The sequence below is a fragment of the Pholcus phalangioides genome, unplaced genomic scaffold (genome assembly GCF_987345545.1).
Source record: "Pholcus phalangioides strain wild (caught in Gottingen) unplaced genomic scaffold, Ppha-v1.0 ptg000015l_1, whole genome shotgun sequence".
Classification (NCBI taxonomy): domain Eukaryota; kingdom Metazoa; phylum Arthropoda; class Arachnida; order Araneae; family Pholcidae; genus Pholcus; species Pholcus phalangioides.
Genome location: NW_028301608.1, coordinates 99,433,486 through 99,446,748, shown reverse-complemented (window position 1 = coordinate 99,446,748; position 13,263 = coordinate 99,433,486). Strand labels below are relative to the sequence as shown.

The following is a 13,263-nucleotide window of genomic DNA, read 5'->3' as shown; positions in this document are numbered from 1 at the left end:
ATACATAAATGATTCATGCTCTTGTTGATTACTATTATGAGAGCAAAACTGAAGCATTCGCAGGTGAGCATTGGATGATCATAAGAATATTTTATTTCTCATATGCGTATGTGAGAATTGCGAAATTATAATAGGGCGAAAGTTGTTAGTGTATGTATAATGATGTCTTTTTGAGAAAAATAACATACAGCAAGGTCGACAATAGATGATAAAAAATAACAGATTTGAATACCGTAAAAGAGATGAAAAGAAAACGTAAAACAGCTGCTCATCATTTTGTAATGACCGCACTTTTCTATTGTCAAGCATGAATTCGTCGTTTGCAGCATCGCCGCAGTCATCATTTAAAACCATTGAAAGGAAAAATACTTCATGCAGAGAAAGAGAGGGTTGCGTAGTGTACACCCAACAGGTGATCAATCTGTTCATACGCTCGTAACCGATCACATCCCGGTTCTAGTAGAGCGCTACTGGAAATAACATTTATAAGCACCGTCAGCTTCTTGCAATGTGTCGCATCCATATCCGTTTTTTTAACTTATTTTAGTGAATAAATGCGCGTGTACATCATGAAATGCTATCATGACGTCGTTTCTGATATTGGGCTCTAGTTGGAAGAATCCGGCGATGCCTATTTCGGTGGATTTCCCGCCACCCAGTTCTCCCGACAGTCACGTAAGTGTGCACAGATATACGTAATATGTCCGTAATATCATTAATTTTTACCAGTGTTGTCTTTTTTGTTGAACACACGCAGTCACTGACAATAAGGTACCCATCTCGCGTACTTCCATATGTTTCAAAGTGAGAAGAAATTATCAAGTAATGACTAAAAGTATATTATATTGCAGTTTATTATGATATACTTATTGTATAAGAAAGATTTAAAGTAATCTTAATAACATATTAAAAACTGCATCCGCATTACCCAGAAAATAAATATCAAAGCACTTTCCGAGAATATTCCGAAATATATACATCTCGTCAAAAAAGCGTAGCTAAAAATGTTTTAAAGAGCTTCGCGTTGAAGACAGCATGCATTGTTCAAAACAGCATCCTTCAAGTCGCATCGTTTAGAAGTGAAACGTTGTCGAGAATAGCATTGTTTAAAAACAAATCGCTACCGAAAAATACGTGGTTCAAAATGAACGTTTTTTATAAAACATCATTTTTAAAAAGAAAATTGTTGTGAACACCATTTAAAATTGACGTAGTTGAAGACACCATTGTTAAAAAACAACGTTGTTAAAAGAATATTGGTGAAGACAGCATTGTTAAAAACGAAAACTGATGAAGACAACACTTAAAAATGAATGTCATTGAAGAGAGCATTATTTAAAACGAACGTTGTTGGAAACACCCTCGTTAAAAAATTAAACACTGTTTAAAAGAATATTGTTGAAAACAACGGTATTTAAAATGAACGTTGTCGACAACGCATTGTTAAAAGAACAGTGTTTAAGATAGCATTGTTTCAAAAGAACATTGTTGAAGATAGCATTGTCCAAAAGAACATTATTAAAGACAATTGTTTGAGCGAAAGAGTACATTGAAAAGTTAAAAAGAAAATTTTTGAAGACAATGCTGTTTAGAATTGCATTGTTGCAGTCTTGTGCACATTGTAGAAATTTGCAACACAACAGTGTTTCAGCGTTGTTTAGAAGCAAATTGCTTCAAAAAAAATCATTGTTTAAGATGGCCGTCGCCGGCGAAAAGAAACATTGTTTATTAGAAAAAGCGATGCTAAAAACAACGTTCTTAACAATGAATGTAATAAATAAAGTTTAAGTTCACTGAAATCAGCGTCATTCAGAAGAGCATATCGTTTTTTGGAAATACGTGAGCATTATTCAAGACATTATTAAAAAAAGCATTGTTAAACAGACCGTTGTTTAAAAGGTATTTATTATTACCCAAAAACATAATTGTTTTCCAAAAAGACATAGTCAACTAGTGGCGTATTTACGGGGGAGGGGGCTGGAGAGCTTAGCGGACTATAGATCCGGGTGACAAGTTCGGAGGGGGCGGCAGATGTGATCAAGAAAATTAGCGGAATGGGCGGAAAGCGGAAAAATTTGTACTGCCATAAATCCACTTCTGCCTAAGCGTCTAAAGGATGAGGAACAAGAACAATGAGTGACCAAAAGAGTGACTTAGAACGTGTGCAAACATGTGAGCAACCAAAGGAGTGACTTAGAGACAGGCGGGTATACAAGAGCAGAAGCTAAGCGGGTCTAGAGTGGAAAATTGGATAATGAGGGATCCAGAAAATTATTAGAATGCGGAAATGGCGACAAAATTTGAGCAGCTATTTCTGGCTAGAGAGCGAGGGACTAGTTTAGTGAGAGAGATGAAAAGAGTGACTTAGACCGTGGACCCCACAGTCTGCAGCAGGATCCCTAGGCTGGATGGGATCTTAGGCGGGTGGCAGTCCATATTTTCCCATTGGCCCCTGCATAGTGAATTTACAGTGAAAAAAAAGGGAAAAAAATTTCCTGGGCCACGGGCTGGAACCCTGTCAGTACACTCTTGTGGGGGGGGGGGCATGCCCATTTGTGAGTATGGCAATGATCAAAAGAGTGATCTAGAGATTGAGGGACAAGGACGGTGAGTGACTAAAAGAGTCAAAGAAAAGTATGCTAAATGACCAAAAGAGTCAAAGAAAAGTATGCTAAATGACCAAAAGAGTCAAAGAAGAGTATGCTAAATGACCAAAAGAGTGACCTACAGCGTGTAGAAGCATGTGAGTGACCTACAGCGTGTACAAGCATGTGAGTGACCTACAGCGTGTAGAAGCATGTGAGTGACCTACAGCGTGTAGAAGCATGTGAGTGACCTACAGCGTGTAGAAGCATGTGAGTGACCTACAGCGTGTAGAAGCATGTGAGTGACCTACAGCGTGTAGAAGCATGTGAGTGACCTACAGCATGTGCAAACATGTGAGTGACCTACAGCATGTGCAAACATGTGAATGACAAAAACTGTGCAAGCATGGGCGTTACAAAAGCAGTGTGCAAGTATGGGAGTTACAAAAACAGTGTGCAAGCATTTGCGCGACAAAAACAGCGGGCAAGCATGTGAATGACAAAAACAGTGTGCAAACATGTGAGCGACAAAAACAGTGTGCAAACATGTGAGTGACCAAAGAAGTAATCTAGAGAGGGAAGAACCAAGTTGATGAGTGACCTAGAAAGTGTGTGTGAGCGAGTAAAAGAGTAACTTAGAGACAGGCGGGGGCTATACACACGGAAAATTCGGGGAATGACTGTTTATGAAAATTGGCAAGAAATGGAGACAGGTGCAAAATCTGTGCAGTCCACAGGCGGCAAACCCCATAAATACGCTTCTGTGCCAACACACACACACACACTCACACACAAAAAGTTACTACCATAATATTTATTCACGACAAAATATTATTTTCGATTTGCATTTTAGAGAGTTTAAATAAATGTCTCGCCGAGGGAATCGGAAGTATTCGGTTCAATAGTCAATTAAGAATAGATACGAGAAAACGAGCAAGTACTGTAACGAAACAAGGAAATACATTTCCATTGCCACACCGAAACCGAAAATACACACACTCACCATTCATGGAATACTACTTGCCCATATTGACACACATACGCAAAGATGCATGCAATGCAACGCAACGCAAACAGGGCGAAAAGAAAAACGAGTTTTATTCCCAAAAAAAGAAAACGTCACTGACGACATTTTCTTTTCTTAAATCATAGTTTAAAGAAAAGCTTCAAATAAAGGAACGAAACACAAAAATCCAGTTTCATTTTCCTCTTCTCTTTTGCTTCACATTATATTTGTTTCTTTGAACGGATGGGAAATTGTTCAACACGCTATTTTTTGATCAGATCAATCACACGCAAGAATGGTGAGTATTCACGAATTAATTATCATGAGCAATTAGTCTCGAAATTTTGTTCATTTACACAGTTTCACTTCCCATATAATTAATCGGTTCTTATGATTTGTAATTTTTGTGGTTATAATTATTCATATGTTACGGTCGATAACGAAATAACTTGCACAGTTCACGCCGCTTTATGCGATCACATTGGAACTCGGGGTTTGGGGCCGTTCAAGTAATACGTAAGCAAATTTTTAGCCATGTTTGACCCCCTTCCCCCCCCCCCTGTCAGCAAAAGTCAGAAAAACGCTGACCCCCCTTGTCAGCAAAATTTCGTCATCAGCTCTGTCCCACTGAATCCTAATTCATATTTTCATAAAGGGTGGTTGCTGACGTAAGCATTATCCAAACCCCCCCTCCCCCCTTGTAATCAAAAGTCAGCGAATCAGAACCCCCCCCCCCCCATCGATGATGACGTAATACTTGAACGGTCCCTTTCTGATTTAAAAAAACTGAATGATAACTATATAAGAAAAAAAGTCCTGTTTGCAAGTACGGTGACTATACATCCCGTTTGGTCGAACGGGATGTATTTCAAAGCGGGACAACTATATTTTTCTTTCCACATGATTCCTCTTATGTGGGATTACTTAATACAAATTATTCAGTATTTGCACTAAGTAATTATTTGTCATTCATATTGTAAGACAACATAATCGGAAGTTCTGATAACTATTAACGATTTTTTCCCATGTTATGATATTGGTCTGTTCCGTTCTTTGCTGAAGTAATAACAATACCCAAATGATTATATTATCCGTGATTATAATAAGCGGTGTAGGCTTCATTTCGAATAATTATAACTCATATATTGTGGCCGAAAATGAAATAACTGTTTTCAAATAATTATTTTTACCGTTGCTGATAGCGAAATATTATTATATCGATTATTTATCATTCATACGGTGAATAGTGAAATAAGTATTCGAATAGTATAATTACTGTGTAATTTTTCTTCGTGCCGGTAATGGGATAACTATCTCGAACAGTTACATTTAAAATTTACATATAGTACATAAGTTGCGGTCTATAGTGAGCTAATTATATCAAACAAATAATTTTCTTTGATGTTAATAATAAAATAACTACCTCCACCAATTACTGTTACAATTCATATATTGCGGCCGATAATGAAAAAAAGAGTCTCGAATAGTTACAATTATAATTCCTATGTTGTGAAAGATGAAACAATCTCGAATTATTACGAACACAATTCATATATCAGCCGATAATTAAATCTCCAATAGCAACAATTACAGGATGATTCAGAAAAGACGGGAAAAACTTTAAGAGTACACACCAATACAAATAATTGTCATCGAAGAATGTATGGTCTAACATGAAGCGCAAACGCGATAACGCGTTTCGAAACGGTCGCTCCGCAAACGTTAAAACGGCATTCCTGTTGAAATTTATCGGTGAAAAAAGAACACCATGCATGCAAATAATGGGTGAATGATGAATACTTCCGTTTGCAGCTCCGTAAATGAAATGCACATCTACTTTCTTAGTATTACTGAAGTGCGCCATCATCCCGTACGTTACCACTGTTAGAACGGTTGCACGCTGGAATAACTTCACAGAGCTGGCGTCCGCGCCTTTTATTCACTGTGACGCAGATTTGCATACGGTTTCTTCTTCTTGTCCAGGTTACGTTTGCATTCATGGTGTTGTTTCTCTCCATATAAATTTCAACAGGAATGCCGTTTTAACGTTTACGGAGCGGCCGTTTCGAAACGCGGTAGCGCGTTTGCGCTTCATGTTAGACTATGCATTCTCTGATGACAATTGTTTGTATTGGTGTGTACCATCACCTCTTAAAATTTTTCCCGTCTTTTCTGAATCACCCTGCATAACTTTTCCTTATGCCGGTAATGAAATTACAACCTCGAATAGTTATAATTTATGTGTCGCAGAAAATGATGAGAAATAACTAAGAATAATTACAATTATAATATTGATATGAGAAAGATGAAAGAAAACGATTATAACTCAAAATACAAAATTTCGTATTTTGAGTTATAATCTTGGTTTTCATTTTTCTCACTGTGTTCAAAAGGTGTTTCTTTTATATAGTTGATATATTGCAGTTGATAATGGAATAATTATCCAATAATTATGGTTTTCTCTCCCTATGCCTATCCTCTTTATCTTTCCCTATCAAATAACTACCTTGAATAGTTACAATTATAATTCTGTTGTGGAACTTTTATAATAATTGCAATCGATATATTGTCTGATAATGGGATGACTATTTAGAATAATTACAATTGTAATTTTTCATGTCGATTAATGAAATAAGTATTTCGCATCCAACAACTATAATCGTTATATCACGGCTGATGATGGAATTTTACTACAAGTATCTGGAATTTCATAGGAATACGTAACATGATGTATTGCAATCCCTTAGTATTTAAAATAAAGAAAATATATGATTTTTTTTTTTATGATAAAATTTTTTCCACTTTATTTATTTAACAGGAGCTTTTTTTCCACGAGTTCTCAATTGTTAAATAATTCATTTTTAATTGTATTTTGAACTTGTAATTTTCATGTGATTTTTTTGAAGGGTAATCACGACACGAATAAAGTGGCCGTTGTCCAGAGAGAGCAATGGAGCCGAAAAATAGATTTCCTGCTGTCCTGTTTGGGATATGCTGTAGGTTTGGGAAATATCTGGAGATTTCCTTACCTATGCTATCGTCATGGAGGAGGTAGTATCTTCTTTCAACCGAATTCTTGTATAAATTTACATGGAAATCGGAAAATAACATATATTTTTCGACATTATTTATACGAATAAAGCAGGGATGGCCAACTTCTCGCCGTTCAAGGGCCAGCATAATAGTCGGTTGCAGCGTTGCGGGCCTCACCAGAGGTACCACGCAGGCGTATGAGCCGCACCTGGAAAACTCGAATATTTCTGTACCCCCATAGGTAATATGGTGAAACACGGGCAATTTTCAGTCGTTTAACATTCACCCAGAGCTTTATGAAGAAAGGGAGAAATAAAAACTTTACATTTATGTGGTTGCGTTCTCAGCTAGATGCAATGCATCAAAAATCGCAGTTTCTTCCTAAAATTTATTTCATTCAATACATTCATCGCTTAAATTTTACAGGCAAAACCAGATGTATTTGTATGTGATGGGTGTATTCTTTTTTACGAGAGCAGGGCGTCGGAAGTGTTTCTGTGAGTACTCGTCTTGAGCTTTATGTTAGAAATTTCGATTTTTGAATCAGTTGGCACAAATTAACGCCGGTACTCGAGCACCAACAGAACCCCCGGCTCCGCTGCCACTGCACGTGAGTTACCTTCTTTTACCAGAATATCTGATTCGGTTTAAAGAAGTACCAATCTGATGCAACGAGGAATGTCACCAACCTGTCAATTCGAAATTCAGAAGATGAATGCGACCCTATTTTCAGAAGTCATAGTTCCCCTTTGTGGAAGTTCTTTAATCACTGGTACAATATCAACCCACTATCAAATACAGCACATTTTTTTTTGCCCAGAATCTGCGTAGTCAGCTTAAATTTCAAGGTGCCATTGTGACTTGGTGTGCAGTCCCAAAAAGGTTTTGTTGCCGTGAGCAGAACACCGAATATGTATTCAAATACAACAGGCAACTTGCCCAACGAGAGAGAGAGAAAATTATAGGAAAAAAAATTCCCTATAGCAAGAACTTCATGAGCAATTTGTATGAAAAGGTGAGATTAGAGTAAATTACGAGACACAGTAAATTATTTCTGTCACTAGAAATAATGAATGTTTGTTAACCAGGAAGTCTGCGGTTGGAACCAATAGCTCAAATAATGATCACAAATTCAATATGATACACAATATTTTTTCATTGTCGGGGTCACACAAAATCACCTTGTGGGCAGCATGCGGCCCAACTGTTGCCCACCCCTGGTATAAAGCACACAGTGTGTTTCATTAATGAACTTATAATTCGGTTTAGTTGGTTTGTTTCTTTTAGCCAACTTCTGGTTAGGGGTATTAAACTACCTAAGATATTCTAATTGCTTGTGTTGATGGTCTGAAAAGCTTTCCTGCAGCTATAAACAGCGTATTTCCTAAAGCAGAAGTACAAAATTGTGTATCAGATAAGAAATTCTCTGAAATACGTGTCCAGCAAATATGCGAAGATTTTCATGAATGACACCTGAAGAAAGTATATCGTGCTTCAAGTGAAGAAATTGCTGAAAATTACTGAATTATGAATTGGAGGAAAAAGTGATTAAAAATTTTCTTATTTATTTTTTCACTTACAGTTGAATGATAACAGTGAATTTGACGTTGCTACCTTTAATACTGAATTTATAAAGTACAGTCGGCCCTCGGTATTCACGGTCCCTTTCCCAGTTTTTGGGAAAGACACAGTTGCAGTGTCAATTCTCGTACCGGAACAACCTATAAATTCTATGTGGTAAACAAACGTTTTATAAAAGCCCATCCTAAAGTTTTTCTAGTGCTTCTGTAAATGTTTCTAAGGCCGGGATTACACTATAAAAGTCTGATAAAAGTTCTTTCATCAAACTTGAAAATGCAGCCAATAAACGCATTGGTTGTTTTTCGTTTTGTAAAAGATTTTTTATCAAACTTTTATAGTGTAATCCTGGCCTTATAAAGACTGTTTATTTAAATTTTTCTGAACGTGAAAACTTTGAAAGAAAAATTCGAAATTTTGACAGTGGTCAGCTCCCCCGTTGATCCGGCATCAGCGAGTAATACGGTAAGAGCGTACAATAAGATCCATCAAGAAAAAAAGCTGTTCAAATTTGATCAGCCGTTGTTGATCTACAGCTTCTACTACAGTATATAGCCCTGAATCCACATGTCTTTCAAGTAGAAAGTTTCTGAGGGTGCGATAAATAAAAGGTAAGCAAGTATGCAATACATAACTTGGATATTATAACCGTAATTATTAAACCTGCAAATTCGTGAACATTGAAAGGAAAGATTAAGTTCACAGTAAAAGAGAACAAGTTTTCTGTGCGAACAATAGAAAAAAAAGGTTATATTACGTTTTTCCCAAGTAGAAAAATTGGTAGAGCAAGCCTTGTTACCATACTCTAACAAATTGACTGAAATAAAGAAGAAATGGCTGACGGAAATATTATGTTCTTTCAGAAAACATCACCAAAAATCAAAGGACTCCCCCTTCTACTTCTGTCACACAAATCAGATACAATCGAGATGCTTAAAAAAGTTTATGGGGCTTGCGTTATTCACGGATTTACCGTATTTGCGGTAACCCCCCGTGAATATCGAGTGACGACTGTATATTTAATTATATTTTATTATTATTATTTAAGGTGCATTCTTAATTCCTTACGGGATCGTGATGGTGATTTGTGCGCTGCCAATATTTTTCCTGGAACTATCATTAGGACAATACCATGGTAAAGGTCCAGTTTTCATCTTCAAGAACATCGCACCAGCATTTCGGGGTAAGTGTCGAATTTCGAGATAAGACTGTTTCGAATAAAATAGATGATGGTCATTAGTCGAGATTTGTCGGAGGTATTCTATCGCGCAAGAGGCATTTGAGAATTACGTACAGTAACCCTTAGTAGGTCACATTCAAACTTCCAGCGTATACAAATTGTTATTAAATTAGAAAATTTAGAATATACCACCAAAAGCACTGAATTAACAGAATTAATCAAAAGCATCGGAATTAACAGAAACTGGTTAATATGGCATGTAAAGGGTACTTTCTTTCGATATTAATTATTTCACCGAAATATTGTATTTTTTTATAATTTTCGGTCGGCTTACGGAGGGGGGGAGGGCACACGGGTTCCCTGAGCACCCCCCCCCCTGCGTACGCCTCTGGATGCTATAGCTATTTATGAGGCAGGCATGCGGTCTTCTTATCCGATCTTCCAGTCGCGATCATCGATCCATGAACATCGTCATAATCAGAAGAGGAGAACCCAAAAGGCAATTCGCGCATAACTCAAATCCAAATTAATTTTGAATGCAACTTGTATGTATGTAGTATCTACTTGTGGGGTGTCCATCCACACCACGCGAAAAAGAAACCGGACATAAGCAGGGGTGGTCATGCCCCCCCCCCCCCCACAATGGTCGGTACTGACAAGGAGCGGCACAATTCTCATAATTTTTTCGTTTTATCGCGCTATAAATTCACTATAGGGGGGGGGCGTGAAAAGTTGGGACTGGGGGCTCACCGAAAGTCCCAACCCAGGAGCCCTGCTATAGAGTGAGGGACCGGGGGGGGGGGGTGGCTCGAGCTTACCTGCCGCCCAGGTACAAAGCCTCGTGGGACGCCCCTAAAGACGACTCGTGCTGGAGTCTGACCGGGCTTAGCCTAAGCGACCGTGGGATGAACCAATTTTTTTTAGTGCAATGCCGCTCACAATTGTTTAGTAAGCAAAATATTCATGTCCCTATGTCCCCTTTTAGAGAAACTGCCTCACTCCTTGGTCTGGATTATTTTATTATTCTCGATTACGCCAGATAACCTCTTCCCCATTACAGCTCTTATTGATGAACTATCATTATTAGGGGCGGCTCGAGAAAAAAATGTCTACTCGTACGGAACCAATTTTTGGCACCCGCTGTCCACGTTCTTTTTTTTGGGTCGACAAAGCTTTTTTTTCACCCAATCAACTGGAATTTTGCATCCCTCCTAGAAGGGTGTCCCGTGTGTCCAGACGGGTCGCACGGCTTAAGAGCCGACCCTGATCATTACTTACACTTGTTCTATTCCGCCTAGGTGAATCGCACCCCTCGCTCAAGCCGCCCTTGGACATGGGCACCAAACACTCGTGATTTACACTGTTTTCCCCTCGAGCAACAGGTTAAGGATGCTTTCGGTTGATTTGGAGGCCATTTTCATGATAAATATAGTTTTTTTTTAATGTTATTGAATTGAATTGTGAATTTTGTAATACCAAGCATTTCCGATAGAATTTTAAATACAACGTACTTCCTGCGTTTAATGCACCGAACACGCATCTTATTCTCGGGAATGGAAAAATAGTATTATTTATCAATTTTTATTGCCATTAATTTTGATAAAATATTATGGTGATGAGAAAAAATCATTTCAAACTCTCAGTTTTATGATCCATTCCTTCCCTTTCGAAAGGTATCGGCGTAGCCATGCTAGTGGTGACATTTTTCATCACCGTGTATTATAACATGGTGATGGCTTGGGGAGCATTCTACATGTTCGCGTCTTTCAGCAGTTCTCTCGAATGGGAAAGTTGCAGTCACACGTGGAATTCTCCCGGTAAGTAATAATTTAAGAGTTCCAGATCTTTCTACACATAAAACAATAACAAAAGATACGAGTGTATGCTTTTATACAGTAGAACCTTTCGATGACGGCCACTCACGGGGCCGAAAATTCTGCACTCCAAATAGGGGCGTCCGTTAATGTGCAGCGGTTCTCAACCGGTGCTCCACGGAGCCCTACGGGCTCCTTGGAGAATGCTCCTTTGGTGAATAAATAAAAAATAGGCCTTTGGGGCTCCGCCATAGAAATTGCATACCAGGAATGTCTCCGCGAGTCAAAAAAGGTTGAGAACCACTGCGTTAATGAATAGTAAAATACGTTGAGACCCCTTGACGTAATTTAAAAAAAAATGTCCATTAACGGGAGTTGTTCGCTAACGGGATCCGGTATGGGAAGTTCCACTATAATAGCTTTGCATTCGCAAACAAAAATGTTGTGGTGATAATTCTACAAATAATGAAATTGACTGACACTGCTGCGTTATACAGGGTGTCCTGTAAGTCCTTTCGGCCTTTATTCTCATCACCCGTTTGTCGTGGAGAGGTATGGTTCTAGTTTAAAAAATGCTCAAAATATATTTCTTGTAAGGGTTTTGAGAGTAGAAAATTGATCCTTTTCATCCTTTTAGAGCTTTGAGAGTAGAAAATTGATCATTTTCATCCTTTTAGAGCTTTGAGAGTAGAAAATTGATCATTTTCATTGCACACAGGTCATTTTCTGCACAAGAGGGCTAATTTAGACCAGGACCTACAATTTATTGCCGATTCCAAACGGCCGCCTTTTTTGTTATGCTCATCGAGAGGTTGGTGCGCTAACCCCTCGGTGTGGACTCACTGAGGTACTAATCTTTTTCTGTGATTATGTCGTCGTTTCTGTTGTACCCCTGTGTCGGGGAAGTTTCTGGCAAGTACGAACCGGGTATCGAACTCGCGACACCTCTAGCTCTTTAGCATCCTTTAGCACATCCTTTAGCACTTTAGTCGAGTCATTGGATCCTCAGGCATATGAACGAAAAATAAAGAGTTGGTCATCCCACCCGTCAGTCGGGCTGCGGAACAGCCAAATACGTTTTGACGAACCAGAAAACGAAGGTGAGCTGCTTCAGTCATCCACACTTATATACTACACGGATGGATCAAAGTCGGAAAAAGGGACTGGAGCAGCATACGTTAAGACTAAAGGTAAACAAGTAATAGCCCGATGGTCGGTCAAGCTAAAGGATGATAACTCAGTGTTTAAGGCTGAGCTTTTCGCCATCTGCAACGCAGTCTTAGATGCTTCTTTACATCGAAAAGCTGCCCTAATTAGATCTGACAGTCGCTCCAGCATACTGGCGGTCTCTAATCCTCAGTCTAGTCCTGAAATGGCTAGGACAATAAGAAAGCTTCTCTGCAATCACACCAGAATAAGCCTCTCTTGGGTAAAAGCACATATAGGCCAATGGGGTAATGAATTGGCGGATACCACGGCGAAGGAAGCTACCGAATGCAAAATCATTACAGGTGATCTGCTGCTTCCCGCATCACACGCCAAAGCAATCCTATGGAAGGATCTAATGAATAAATGGCAACCGAGGTGGGATGACAACACAGAACCCGGTCGATCAACTCATAGGATCCTGCGACATGTAATGCCTCGGAACCATAAATGGTCACGTGAGATGATTATGTTCGTAACGGGCCATGGTCCATTTCCGGCTAACCTTCATAGGTTCAAATCAATCCCCAGTGATAAATGCTCATGTTTGGCCATAGGCACGCCTCTTCACTACGCAACTCTATGCCCCAAGACAACGGCTTTCCACTTCAGAGAGCCAGCTGAACATTTGCGAATACCTTGGTTTGAGTGCATCCTGAAGCGGGAAGATTCGAAAAGTGAAATACGTAAACTGGTCCGCTTTCTAGAGCAGCACCCTGAGGATATCATAACTACAGTCCCGGAGCCAGAACCAGATAGAGAGCCACCTATGCCAGTGAGGAGATCCACTAGACTACGACGTCAACTACACCCAGACAGCGATCTCGTACATCTGTTTAGAGAAGAGGAAGAAGAAGAGGA

General features: G+C 39.0%; 1 protein-coding gene across 2 annotated transcripts in view; it reads left to right on the top strand.

Annotated features, from left to right (window-relative positions):
* Positions 1-367: 367 nt before the first annotated feature.
* LOC149077175 (sodium- and chloride-dependent glycine transporter 2-like) overlaps positions 368-13,263 on the top strand; it is a 44,457-nt gene continuing 31,561 nt past the window's right edge. Inside the window, exons 1-4 of one of the 2 annotated variants that reach the window (XM_089244909.1) lie at positions 368-675; positions 6,498-6,642; positions 9,251-9,385; positions 11,056-11,199. In XM_089244909.1, coding sequence (XP_089101035.1) covers positions 583-675; positions 6,498-6,642; positions 9,251-9,385; positions 11,056-11,199 — 517 coding nt within the window. In that variant the 5' untranslated portion in view covers positions 368-582. Of the gene's footprint in view, positions 676-3,766; positions 3,890-6,497; positions 6,643-9,250; positions 9,386-11,055; positions 11,200-13,263 lie in introns of those variants that run through there. The other variant, XM_089244910.1, reaches the window with a different exon arrangement.